This window comes from Nicotiana tomentosiformis, chromosome 7, assembly GCF_000390325.3.
Source record: "Nicotiana tomentosiformis chromosome 7, ASM39032v3, whole genome shotgun sequence".
Taxonomy (NCBI): Eukaryota; Viridiplantae; Streptophyta; class Magnoliopsida; order Solanales; family Solanaceae; genus Nicotiana; species Nicotiana tomentosiformis.
The window spans coordinates 70,237,528-70,252,172 of NC_090818.1; the positions used below are offsets into that span (position 1 = coordinate 70,237,528).

A 14,645-nucleotide genomic window follows, 5' to 3' on the forward strand; every position below is an offset into this window, starting at 1 on the left:
CCTCAATAGCTAAATGTCTAGTCAGGTCAGCTTGCACCGTATGTAACTTTTCTGTATTCAGTTGAAAAGGATTGAGCTCAAACTGAATCTCATGAACTTTTATAATCTCCTCTAGGGTTGCAATCTCCTGGAATATATCTCCAAAGGTTGCCTTGTTCCAGCTTCTTAAAGCATGTTTCACTGCCTTCAATTTGTGCTGAAATTTGATGAAAGAGCTCACGTGGACCTCTATCTGCCAATGCTGCTTTGCCAAGTTCAAGAAAGTTTCATGTTTTGTCCAGAAATTCAAGAATTTGAAAGGCCTTTTAATTTGTCTGATTCATACTACAAGTCTATATTGTATTATATTGTTATTTGTGCATTAAAACTTACAACATGTCCAAAAAGTGTGCAGCATCTTTTACAATCCAATTTGAGAACATCATTTCCCAAGAGACTTCATGAACCAAAGAAATTGAAAATTCAGCTAAGTTATGAGAAAAAGTAAAAATCCTAGAAATTTGTACAAAATCAACATGATCTAAAGTAGAAAACATGCACCATATATTTTCATACGTAACATCCACTTCTCACGGGCTTAACACCCCCTCAATCAAGAAACTTATTTTAATTCATTCAGTAAGTTTTAAAGCATAATTGAACCCAAGGGACAACGCCAGATGCCAATGATAAGTGTGCGTAAGACATATCAAGACCAAAAAAAAAAAAAAAAAAAAAAAAGGAAAAATAGAAAAAAAGGAAGCATTATTGTTGTTTAGAAAAATACCAGACCTTTGAAAAATATTTAATGTGGTGAATGATTTGTCCTGCACTAGTGATGCTGAATGCAAGAGAGAGTGAAATCAAGACTGTGTCACTAATCTGGATTTATTCTTGACAATAATATTATCAATAGTGACATTATGTCAACTTTCAGTAATGATTTAACAATTTTGTAAATAAAATAAATCAGCTTGTGAATGAAGCAAAAGCTGCTGTTCTGTATTTGTAGTAAATAGTCAGAATAACAATATGAGTCCTAATCCTTAATCAATCCATTTGTTGTTCTTTCAATCTGAAGAAGACTTGTGGTCTATTATACAAATTGTTATTTAATACATTCAGGACAAAATTGTGGCAATATGAAAAGCATTGATAATTGTTATTAGTGATTACTGATATGACATGCAATTAAAATAACTTGGAATATAAAAATAACCTAGAACACTCCAAGAAATGAAGATGACTCAACATGGAACTTTAATGGAAGAAACTCTGTACAAACAGTTTATTAGTCTTTTGTCTGTATTTTTTTGGTTTTTTAAGAAAATGAGAATTCTTTAAAGGGAAAAAGGTATAATTTGGGGTACCCCTTGACGAACCATCTTAATTTTACCTTCCGTGTTGAGATTATTATATCTTTGTAGTTAGTAAATCATCTCGTATTTGGTCTTGATCCTAGCAGATCTCCAACCTCAAATATAAAAATTTTAATATTAAACCATAGTCAAAAGTATAGCTTTAAATTTGCACCTTTTTACCAAGTATTGTGTCTAATGGAATACGCTCAAACTATGCTAGAGCTCCATTAAAGTTAATGGTAAACACGAGACGATTTGTTAATGACAAGGGTATAAATGGCCCAAAAAAACGTACAAATTAAGCTACTTCATAATAAAATGGCAAATCCTGACTTTTTCCCTTCTTTATTATGTAAAGCTCATATTTTTTAGATTTCTTGTCTCCAATTTGGAATTTCAAATGTTTGGACTTCTCATTTGAGAATTATTCTTAAAAGAAATTACTTAAAAATTTCCTCCAGGCTATTATATATACCTACACCAATCATTCAGAACAAACAGTGAAACACTAACCTAAAAAAGAAACTTTCTTTCATCAAGAAGATGATGCAATCAGAGCTTCTTCACAACTCATGGTCTTCCACTTTCCCTCAAACTGAATTTTGTGCTATCCAAATTGATCCCTATGAAAGTCATAAGTATGGTGTTTCTGATTCTTCAATCAACTCCAAGGATCAAGACTCCTCTGGGATTACCTTCTCAGACTTCACATCCCTTTTTCCTGATGATGTTTTTACTGATCTTTCGATGGATGATTTGGAGTTTGATGATGTTTGCATATGGTTAAATGATAGTGAAAGTGAAGGAAATGAAAATATGAATATCTCAATCTCTTGTGAGATGCAAAAGGATGGAGATTTATGGAGTCCTGCTATTTCAGGAGTATCCAGTGAGCCCTCAATTGCAATACCATTGACAAATAGTGCCATTTCACTTGTAATTCCAGGAAATAGTAAAGAAATGGATACTCAAATGAGCCTTCATCATTTATTAGCAGCTTATGGAGAGGCCATGGAAAATGGTCACAAGGAACTATCAGAAGTGATCATAAGAAGCATAAAAGGAAAAATAAATCCTTTAGGCGAATCGTTGGAACGCGTTGCATCCAATTTGTTCTCGCGGATAGCAGATCAAGAAGATTACTTAAAACAAGAATCAAGCAAGAATCTTGAAGTAGCATTTAAGGCTTTCTACCAGATTTTCCCAATAGGGAAATTTGCTCATTTTGCTGCTAACTCAGCAATAATGGAATCCATTCCAGATGATGCAGAAACTATTCACATAGTGGATTTTGACATGGGAGAAGGGATTCAATGGCCTCCAATTATTGAAGCCATGTGTCAAAGAAGAAAGGCTTTGAAATTAACATCCATAAAGAAAACAGAGGAAGAATCAACCAGTGATCAGTGGAGATTTGAGGAGATAAAAAGAAGACTTCTTGATTATGCAAAGCCTTTTGGCCTAAGATTACAAATTGAGGAGATGACAGTTGAAGAGTTGGCAGGTGAAATGAGAAGAATGAAAAAAAGGAATGAATGGTTGGTTTTCAATTGTATGTTTAGACTCCCACACATGGGAAAAACAAAGTGCAGAATCCATGCCTTGGAATTTCTAAAACTAGCTAAGGAATTGTTACTAGCCAATTCTTCAACTCACAGAGGACTTGTCACTTTTGGTGATGGAGAAGCAATGGACAATAGTCACAATACTAATACTTTCTCTGGATTCTTCAACAAGAATTTGATATATTACCAGTTGATTTTCGAGTCGTTGGAGTTGTATTTTCCAGCTTATCTTGCAGAAGCAAGACTTGCCATGGAATCCCTTTTTCTAGCACCTCAAGTCTGCTCATTTTCTTGGTTTCACAACTGGGAAGAGATGACAAGTACTTCTGATTCTTGTGGAGAAACTGGATTGCAAGGCAAGAAAATAAGCAAAGAGAACTTGTTACAAGCCAAGGTATTGGTCAATGAAAGAGAAACTCCATTAAATGTGAGGATTGAAGAACAAAGGCAACATGAAATGGTCTTGGAATGGAAAGGGACACCATTGGTGAGAGTTTCAACTTGGATGTAGATTCAGGGATTCAGAATTTAAGTATATGGTGTTGGATTCTAGAAAAGGTAGTTTAGTGGGTTCTAGATAAATTATTTACACATATTTAGTGGATTTCATAAAACAAATACAGGATTTAGGCCAAAACAACTGAATTCTAAAATTCTACTGAACCAGTAACTAAAATTCTAGCTTGGCGCAGAAGAAAACAATAGCAGCAAACGACATAGAGACACTACAACTCTTTCTCTGCGTCGTTTTCTTTACCATTATTTTTATTGTGTTCTCTGAAGTGAGTGTACAGAGCCATACTAATATTAGTCTGTCTAGTGTCTAGTGTATTTACGTTGTATATATTATTACAGACGAGAGTTGTAAATGACAATTATATATTACTCCCTCCGTTTCAATTTATATGAACCCATTTGATTGGGCGCGGAGTTTAAGAAAAGAGAGAAGACTTTTGAACTTGTGGTGTAAAATGAGGCACATATATTTTGTGTGGCTATAAATCATTGCATAAAGGTAAATTGTTTCCAAATAGGAAAAGGGGTCATTCTTTTTGGCACGGACTGAAAAGAAAATAGGTTCACATAAATTGAAACGGAGGGAACTTTTTTTTTGTTTTCCAACCGATATCTAAGGCCCGACTAAATCGAACTAGCGCTGGAAAATCTCACTTTGGGGTAAAGGTTGTTCAAAACTAAACATATTCACACTATTGTGAGAAACATTGAAGCAAACGCCAAATAGTATAGGTAATCTGCTCCGAACAAAAAGAACGGTATTGGTATCAACAATTAACAATAAACGCTAATCAACAAAAAGATTGAAACGGGCTGCCAGGTCTTACATACAAAACACAAGTGATGTAAAGATTTAAATGGATATCTATTTTTCCTTCTTTTTTTCTTTTTTTCTTTTTTTTCTTTCTTTCTTTCTTTCTTTCCTTCTTTTTACTTCTCCTTTTTTTCCTTTTTTATTCTTTTTTTTTTCTGATAAGACGACTTAAGTTGAGATTTATAAAGTAATTATAATGAACTAGTTGTTTTTTGACTTTCACACGCAGTCAGTAGTATTATCTTGAAGTGGTCAAAGCCGATTTGAAGTGATTTTCTTCCAAAATTAAAATGCCAACCCAAAGAGGGGGAAATGCCAGAAAGAATGGGATTATCAACGATCGATTATCAACATATGAATATTGGGTCCAGCATTAGTGTCCAACATATGAATATTGGGTCCAGCATTAGTGTAATACGCGCCCATTAAAGGGAAAACACCTCGTGATGGATAGGGCTCTTTACAACTATGCCTTAGTTAGTCCCAAACAAGTTGGGATCAACTATATGAATTCCTACCAGGATGGTTTTTTATTTTCATATATCTAACTTGATACCTCTGATTTAAGGTAATAAATAGAGGCTCTCTACAGAAATATTTTAGAAATATTTTATCCATCCCACCACGAACCCTTGGGATTGAATACATGCATCAGTTAACCTTCAAATTCTTTAACACATGAAACCCTTGTGGTTGTTACCCTTTCTCGAGGTCAACATGCTACGCAGTTTCAATCAAACAATTAAGATTACCGCTCTACAAACTCTAAGACGTATTATATAATTAATTTGCAAAATAAATCAGCACCATTAGTTTTATGTTTTGTTTTCACATCTTGCCATGGTTTTGTACTCTTTTTTCCTTTTCTTTTTAGTTTTTAATTTTTAATCATATCACATCAGATCAGCAACTCAGGCTCAAACCACCAAAAAGTTCACTTAACCGAGTTTGCAATGCAGATATCACAGCAGCAATTTAGATATTCCTGAAACGAAGCTCATGGATGTCATAACTTCGAATCCACCATCCAACATCAACAATTTTTCTTCAAAGATCAAATACTTTTCTTCAAATAGTTGAGCAAGAAAATGGGGACATGTCACAAATCAGATACTAAAAGTCATAATAGTCATCATTTTTTTACGACTCAACCAATGTAGGTTCCGACTTTGTAAGCAAGCTAGTACAGAAAAGAAAATATCTAGCTCTGCAACAAGAAAGACCAAAGGCAGCATGAAGAAAATAAACTGTAACCTAAGATTTTTAGGCTATTCTTGTGAGTGGTTACAAGATAGAACAAACAATCTACCTGAAGTAAATGGACATTTGAGGGATATCAACATCGTTATCTTCCTCATCCTCACAAGCCACTACCACATCAAAATGTTTCCTGTATGGAGGCAAATCTGCCTTGGCCACTTCCCTGGCCAGATCTACCAACTTCCGATCCATCCGCTCTTTATGCTTAGGGAACATGCTGTTATAAAGTAAGCAGCTCCCATAAGAGATGCTATAAGCGTTCAGACCTTTGTTTTGAAGCCACTGAAGAAGCTCCCTCAAAGTTGGATTATCTTTCAAAATCCACCTGTCCCACACAGTCCAGTTCATGTCTTGATGTTTGACCACCTTTGGTGGAACTGGTTCAGCCATGGAAAATAAAGGAAGAGCCAAGTTGGCGAAAGTGTTGCGATAATCCTCCACCTTATGACCTCCATCCAAAACCTTATAAAGCTCTAGACAAACAAGACCTGTGGCCATAGCAGTGGAAGTAGCAATAGCTGGAATGATTCTCCCTGCTATGAATTTGGCCTTCAGTTTATCCACTTCAGGGATGCTATAGTTTCTAGCCCTCATGTTTGCAAGTCCAGCGATAAGGTCCATATGATAGTTGGTGTCATCGTCCTGTACATTCAAAGAGCTTAGTTGGAAGAGCAGATGGAAGAAATAAATAGACACATGATTATAAATTGAACATCTATCACCAAATAGAGGTGAGAATTTCAATATCTTCCTCGTACAATGTCTGTTAAAACATCATGTGGTTCTTTAAGAGTTTAAGTTAGGCACAAGGCTGTATATACACCTCAGATCCTTTTCCTTGTTTCCTCCCCGAAAACATATTTACGGTATCAAATGATCGCATTCCCAAGATGCCTCTAACATATGCAACATGCAAGAGAGAGAGTGTGTGTACCTTCTCAAATTGAATGGGGTTCATCTTGTAACCTGAAGGCAATTCCTGACGACACGTTTCCAGCTTCATCACCAACTCATTAATGACTGCAGCATCATCAATGGATGAAGCCGCCATGCTGGTTGCTTTCTCATCTGTCACAATCTTCACATCTTTCTTTGGCTGGAAATCGGGGACAATCACTTTATCAACAGCTTCAGCTAACTTTTGAGGAGACTTAACCCAATCTGGAATGAGTATGCCAAATGTTTCTGCTCGTAATATTGAGGCTGCCAGTAGAAACTGAAGGTGACTGGCATCGTCAACAGAAAATTGCAATGGCCGAGGGAAACGCTTTGGTGCAGACCAAAATGGGGCACCACTACTAGTAGTAGCCTCCTCAGGAAAAGTAAATGTCAACTGCTTCACACGGTCTGCAAAGTAATCTTCAAACCTGGTTCCAGGAAAAGCAAGTGGTTAAAAGCATATATCAAAAAGCTGCTCAAAAGGGTAAAAGTTTAGTTGGTTTTTAGATGGTCATACCTCAGGCGAGCCCAAGTTATGCAGTCTTGAAATGTATCACATCTCTCCTTGTCGAGGCATTCAAGAACACGATCCAAAGTGTCCCTGGCCTGTGCATCACCAGCCTTTTGCATAGCAGATATGTAGTCACTAGGATTGATCAGATAAGCATTAACCTCAGTTGGCGTCTTCTCAAGCAAACCCTCAAATTCTGACCGTGCCCATGTTAAGCAATGGTCGATGTTGTGTGGGAAAGAGTGAACTGTACACATAGGTGCCTGTTTTTCTGGTGGATCCCTCGACGCACCATAATTCTCTGTAAGGTGAGGAATTACCATCTGAGTGTTGCACTTGGCACCCAGGGTTCCAGACTCCAATAATGGTTTTTGAAAATACAAACATCTCTGATCAATGTAAAGCCTGGCATTCACATTATCGAGTGCATTGATCACAACACTCAAATTCTCCCAGAATGTATCATCGAATACACTTTCTGTTTCAGGGCTTGCACGGTTTTGCAGTGCTTCAATGTGAATGCGAGGATTGATCAAAGAAGCAGCTGCAGCAGCAACAGTAGACTTGGCTTGCCCAATGTTCCAGTCACGGAAGAGAAATTGTCTACTAAGATTGCTCTTCTCAATGACATCATCATCTGTAATTGTTAGCTTCCCTTTATCACCACAACAAACCCCCATGAGAGCTAAATTCTTCAAGAACTCACACCCAAGCGCACCAGACCCAACAACAAAAGCTTTTGCCTCTTCCAGCTTCTTCTGTAGCTTGTTTCCAAAGACTGAGATTTGAGCATCATAACGACTATTCAAGGGCTTCAAATCATTTGGATCCAAGGGTGCGGTTGGAAGAGATTCAACAGAGTCAAAGTAGAAAAACTGACGCAACAAATGAAAAGGAAATGGTTTAGTGACAGAACATTCCAAGTCTATCAAAGAGCAAACATAAATAACAATATAAGGCTATATGCAGCATCACAAACTAATTTAATCCAAATATTTGGAGCTCAAGGAACAGTTATCACAGTGCCAAAGATACACGGGATACCAAGATTGACAATCGAGAAGACAAAATCATTTCATATCCACAAGATCAGGCTTCAGAGGCAACAAAATGTTGAGATAGAGTTCCATTGCACTCCAATCTAATTGTGTTACAAATCTATAATCTACTATGAACTTATTCAAGCAAGGCAGCTACAATTTAAAATAGATCATCCCGACCAAAAACTGCAAGAGATTTAAAGGTCCTTTTGTCACACTAGATTTGCAGATCGATTATAACAATTCATTTACTGACCTGGTAAAGTGGATGGAACTTCCCAGAGCAAGCCTTCACAACTTCTTGCCCAACAATACCACCAAACATAGCAGCCATTGGGTTTAGCACAGCCCTTGCACCGAATGCAAAATTCCGAAGAAGTTTCTGGTCAATCTCCTCTAGTTTTCCATCAGAGAGACTATTGTTCAGGTCAGTCACAAATGATATTAGCCTCTGAGCATCTTCCTCAGATCCAGCAAGAGGGAAACGTCCTGATTCAGACACAAACCTATCTAGTGCCTGGAAGGCCAAGTGTAAAATAGGTGGGCGGTCAAACTTAGAGAAGTCACTCAGAAGAAAGTCACCAGGATCCTTAATTGCTTCTCGCAGTGGCTTGAATTTTAACACTTTAGGTTCCTTGACCTGAGTGACAATACCCCCTCTTTCATATGCTGCATAATTTGAAGTGTCCTCTTCAATAGTAAATGAATATGGCCTCGCATTTTTTATTTTTCTAGGCTTCCCATCATTCAGTTCTGTCATGCCCCGCACTTCAGAAAATATAACCAAGTCCCCGTCCTGAAACTCGAGCCTCTCATCATCAATACACCCCACAAGAGCAGGGTTGTCATTGCTAATAGACGCAATTATTCCTGTGTGGGGATCCTCACCATCAACATCAGCAACTGTAAATTCAGGGCCAAAGTCACAAAACACGCTACCAAAAAGGCCTCGAACTTCAGCTTTGATGAAAGCAATTGGAGGCTGGTGCTTATGACAGTAATCATCAAATTCAACTGCCTTCTCTAAGCTGATATCTGTAAATACAACAGCCTGCCAAGGATATAGCAATAAGGATGTCATTTCCCCCACAACCATGCCACAGTATTAGTTAAATAATTATCGCATCTAAAAAAATTAACTCTGTTATGTTCATATCACTGACAATAAGAAACATAACTAATAACACCAATTGCTAACATTGTACAAAATACTTCACCGCCCAAACAGTAGGAGACATCCTCAAATAAATTGCCATTGACATAGTTAAGATAATTCGTCCCTGAAAAATCTTAATGACTGTCGCTTTCCACAATAAATGCGAACACAGGTCACTTGTATTTTATGTAATCTTAACCATTATCACTGTAACAGTGTACGTGGAAAGCAATTCTATCTAGTTTAACTATTATGATATTTAAATCAGATCTCTGTTTGGTTGTAAATGGCTATATCGTTTTTGCAACTAAACTAACTATTTAAAAAAAATCACTAATAGCTTTTTTTTATAGGTAAAATTCACAAGAGTTTTTAGCCTTGAAAAAGTGACTAGAAGACAAATAAACTGGAGATATTTTCTTTACACAATTAATCAGGTCCTAGGTCATTTCTGTCTTGGCAAAATTCAAAAAATTGTCACTTTTCCAATGGAAAATCTAACGATTGGCACTTCCAAATTAACCAAAACACCGGTCATTTCTGTTCTATAAGATCTTAACCATTATCACTATTACATGGAAATCAACCACAACTTGGTTTAACTATAATTATATTAAAATTAGATCTCTGTTTGGTTAGAGACTCGTATGCCAATGCAAGGATAAGTGTGAGATTTAGAGCTCCTATTTTTTCCTAAAAGATAATTATTGAGTAGTGGAATAAGATGGGCCATAATAAAGCACAATGGATGTAGACAATTTATATTTGCGACCCCAAATAGAGTTTGGGAATGTTTTGAAACTACTATATCAACATTACAATACCTGTACAGTCAGTAAGGCATTCAGAAATGAAAAATCTGCGTAATAGTACGAATCAATAACATCAGACACATGTACTTGCCTGAAAATTGGAGAGTTGTTCTTTAGTCAAAGCATCCGTCAAAGTAGAGATAATGACAGCATTGTTTAGCTCTTGCAACTTCTGGATAGAAGCAAGTGCCCTATTCTTCCCAACATCCTCCTCTGTAAAAATAAAATTGCTAGATAGATCCCACAATTCCACATTTCCTTCGTCGTGCAAAGTAACGGATTTCACACCCGCAAGAATAAGGTTCTTTGCTGCAACACGAAACACAGTTACATTATATGAAAAACTTAAACAGAAAGTGTTCAGAATAGTTGTCATATTCAGCACACTGAGAACTCGTAATCAAGTATTCCTCTTATTATCAATATCTCAAAAATGTAAAAAGTAGGTCATTAAAAGAGCGCATACAAAACATATATTAATAATCAAAAAGGCATCATAATCCATCCTACTGTTTTTTTATTGTACATCATCCACTCCTCTATCCAGGCCTATTTCATTCCAATACTAAATTATTTGTATAAAAACTACTCATGTTTATGTAACACTATTTCCTTATTAGTACGTTCCAAAAAGAATGACATCCTTCTATACTTCGAAAGAGTTAACTTTATACCTCCCATTTTACACTTAATAAGAAGCTTTTATAGCCACACAAATGTTGTGGTAGTTTTTTTATATCACACAAATGCTGGCAATGCATAAGAACACTGGTTTCAAAAAACATTTCCCTGCCGTTTCAACACGAAACACGGAGGGAGTAATAAAATAAACAAAAATGAAATATGGAAAAAAGAATGATCACTAATAATCTCTCTGGAACATTATATTTAAAAAAGATTATCAAGAGTGCGCACAAATTTCAAGCGTGAAAAATTGGAAATGAAAACTTTACAAAGAAGAAAAGGAAATAGCAATTCTAGCACAGTAAATAGCAAAAGAAAGAAAAAGAATAAATACAGGAAAAAAATTATACCGATTTCAGCGCCAAGGCCTTGCAAGCCAGAGACGAGTACATTAGATGCAAAAAGTCGACGCATAGTTTCACGGCCATAAACGGCGAGTTGACGGCTGTGAAGATCCTCATCGATATCAGGAGAGTTACGCGCATCGATCGGAGATTTGCCGTTAGTCGCGTTGCCGTTAGTGTTAACATCACCAGTAGTAGCAGAACCAGTACCTCCCATAGTCACCGTCGATGAATCACCAGAAGCGGCGGCGGTGGCCTTGTGCTTCTTCGTCAAAGGATCCACTGAAACGTCGTCGTTTTCTCCTCCGACTTCAACTGTCCTCTTCACAGGAAGCATAAAGTGCTGTGAACTGCTCGATTCAACCATTTCACAAATCAAATTAATCAACAGATAATTCACAAGAAATTAAAGAAATTATAAAATCATACGAAAATTGAAGAACTTGTAAGAGATAAGGAAGATAAGTGTATTAGAGAAGGTACCAGAATCTGGAGAATATGAAGGGAGTTAAGGGAAGCGAGAGATGCGTGTGATGATTAGGGTTTGTGTGAGGGTTGTGGGGGGACGGGGGGTGATTTGAGCTTAGAGAGTGGAGGGGTGTGAGTGGGTTCGTTTCGACGATAACGAAAAATGGGAGAAAGATTGTGTTGGGTGGGCCGAAAAAGGATGTTGTTCGTTTGGGCTTTTGGATTTCTATATAAAAGAAAAAGGGTAAATTATGCTATATACCCATAGAAGACAAAACAATTACCCATATCTACCCATGTTCATTTCTTTTACATTTTATACCTATGCGGCACAATTATTTTACCCGCTCTACCCATTCTTACTTTCCCATTGTTTAGCATGAAACCTCATTATCCCATAGATTCTTTCATGCACCTTTTTATATCTTTTAAGTGCATCACATTTTTTAAATATTTTTCATCATTTATCATAATAATACTAATTAAAAAATAATATAATATAATATTTATTAAATAATATAGAATATTATAAAAATATATGAGTTTGGAGAAAATAAAAGGATATTATTATTTATTTATTTTTAAAAAAAAAAAGATATCCATCAATGTTTATGCTCACACATTTAATAGCATATGTAGAAAGTAAATTAGCTAATACTGAGTTTTATTTCAACGTATGCCAAGAAACTTTTTTTTAAGAAATTTTATTTTCCTCGACTCTTCTTTTCTTTAATTTTTTTTTTGTCCTTTGACATAATTTATCTTTTCCCTTTTTGTCTTTTTCTTTTTCTTGAAAAAGTCAAATCTACCATTGATGGACTTGAAGCTTGAAACTCATATATTGAGTTTGTTGAGTTTGTAGTTATTTTGATCTCATTTTTCCTAGGTTTGTTTGAAATGTTAATTGAAGGCTCTAGCTAAACATTGAGTGAATTTGGTGGAGATTTTGCAGTAAATTTTTAAATTGGGTTAAAGTTGAGTTGAACTGGTGAAGAAGAATTTGTACTGTATACCAAAATGATATACTATATACTGTTGTGGTATACAGTTTATTACAACGGTATACTATATAATGTAACAGTATACTATTATAATTTGGTCCTTTTTGATTTTTTTAAAATTTTTATTGAGTTCTTTTTCAACTTTTCAACGGAGTTCTCATGTTTTTTAAATTTTTTCTTTAAAATATTTGATATGAGGTTGTGGCTGCAGTTTGAGTTAATTTAGTAGAAATTTGGAGTAGATTTTTAAAATTTAGATTGAAATTGAGTTGAACTAGCAAAGAAAACTAATTTTTACTATATACCAAAATAACATATTAATTTATTGTGTTAAACTGGTGAAGAAGAATTTATATTGTATACCAAAATGATATGCTAAAAATTTTAACAAAGTAAGATTGATATATTATTCATGTAACAAAAAAAGCCAAAAAATCCGACAAAATCGAACCAATCCAAATCGATATAAACGGCTTGGTTTGGTTTTAGTAAAAAACGAACCAACCTAGTCCATGTACACCCATACTCCCAGTTATGCATACCATAATTTCAAAAAGATTGTCCTAATTTTTATCCAATTGTTGTCTACATTTTCAAATATGAAACATTTTCATTCAGATTTCAATGTATTCTTAGACTACACATAGCAGCTTACTATGTGTAGCAAAGAAGACAGATTTGTGCTATATATCAAAATAGTATATTGTATACTGTATTGGTATACAATAATTAATTCAAGAGTATATAATTAACTACAATAATATACTACTAATTTTTTTGAAGGAATGAACCAATCCTCTATATACCAAAATAACATATTATATACCATTTTGGTTAATTCAATAGTGTATAATTTATTGCGTTGAACTGGGTATACCAAAATGATATACTATATACCATTTTGGTATACAGTTCATTCCAATGATATACTATTATAGTATACTATATAATGTAATGGTATACTCTTACAATTAGGTCCTTTTAGAATTTTTTGAAATTTTTATTGACAGTTTATATTATTTCAGTTTAATAATTGAATTTAAAAAATCTTTTTTAAACTCTCTGCGTACAATTGTATACCCTGTTGGTATAGCTATATACTATACTAGTATCATATGCAAGTTGGAACATTTTTTGGTTGTATTAGCTATATTTAATTGGTACACTATTTGATTTTTCTTTAGTAATAGTAGAATAGTACAGTATCTTGAATTTTTTAAATTTTTCTTTATGCATGTATATTATGTAATCATTTTGATTTTTTCTTTATGTGTTTATTTATATAATAGTATTATAGTATAATATCTTGAAATACATTATTATATTAATATGGGTACACTAATTTTTTAATTTTTCTCTTTATGCATATGTATTATGTAATAGTAGTATAGTCATATGTTGCCTGAAATTAATTAGTAGAACTGTATACCCTATTGGTATAATTATATGTCATATTGGTATCATATAGTAGTTGAAATATTTTTTTTGGTTGTTTTAGGTACATTTTTAAGTGAATTCTATTATGAAATAATTTATATGATCATGTTTTGTTGTGTTGGACTTTCTTGTACCTATGGACATAGATTTTGTATATTATGTAATAATTTTTATATTTATATGCAGTTGTTGGAATGACCCGTACAACTATATATCCTATTAGTATAGCTATATACAATATTGGTATCATATGCTAGTTGAATCATTTTTTGATTGTATTAGTTGCATTTAATTGGTACACTATTTGATTTTTTTTTAATAATAGTAATATAGTACAATATCTTAAAATACTTTACTCCATTATATTAATATGCGGTACACTATTTTTTTATTCTCTCTTTATGCATGCGTGTTATGTAATAGTAGTATAGTCATATAGTTGCCAGGGATTAACCAATAAAACTGTATACCATGTTGGTATAGTTATATGCCATATTGGTATCATATGGTAGTTTGAATATTTTTTTGGTTGTTTTAGCTGCATTTTTAAGTGAATTCTATTCTGAAATTATTTATATGAACATGATTTGCAGTGCTGAAATTATTTTTTACCGATGGACATAGATTATGTGTATTATGTAATAGTTTTTATAGTTATAGGCAATTGTTGGAATGACCCCATACAACTATATACCCTATTAGTATACGGAATGAGCAAGTTGCTTTGCGAATATTTAGCTTGCAATGCGAGCATGTAA

The 14,645-nt window shown here is 34.5% G+C and overlaps 2 protein-coding genes across 2 annotated transcripts; one reads left to right on the plus strand and one right to left on the minus strand.

Moving 5' to 3' along the window:
- The first annotated feature begins 1,788 nt into the window (after nucleotides 1-1,788).
- LOC104113236 (protein NODULATION SIGNALING PATHWAY 2-like) lies at nucleotides 1,789-3,558 on the plus strand. The gene has a single exon (XM_070181655.1). The coding sequence runs from the start codon at nucleotides 1,884-1,886 to the stop codon at nucleotides 3,414-3,416; it is 1,533 nt and encodes a 510-aa protein (XP_070037756.1). The 5' UTR covers nucleotides 1,789-1,883; the 3' UTR covers nucleotides 3,417-3,558.
- Nucleotides 3,559-5,346: 1,788 nt separating this feature from the next.
- Nucleotides 5,347-11,643, minus strand: LOC104113235 (ubiquitin-activating enzyme E1 1-like). Its single transcript, XM_009623347.4, has 7 exons — nucleotides 11,465-11,643; nucleotides 10,988-11,331; nucleotides 10,045-10,262; nucleotides 8,242-9,036; nucleotides 6,952-7,820; nucleotides 6,430-6,862; nucleotides 5,347-6,137 (listed from the first exon to the last, which is right to left on the minus strand). Exons 2-7 carry the CDS (start codon nucleotides 11,316-11,318, stop codon nucleotides 5,541-5,543), a joined length of 3,243 nt encoding a protein of 1,080 aa, XP_009621642.1. The 5' UTR covers nucleotides 11,319-11,331; nucleotides 11,465-11,643; the 3' UTR covers nucleotides 5,347-5,540.
- Nucleotides 11,644-14,645: the final 3,002 nt, after the last annotated feature.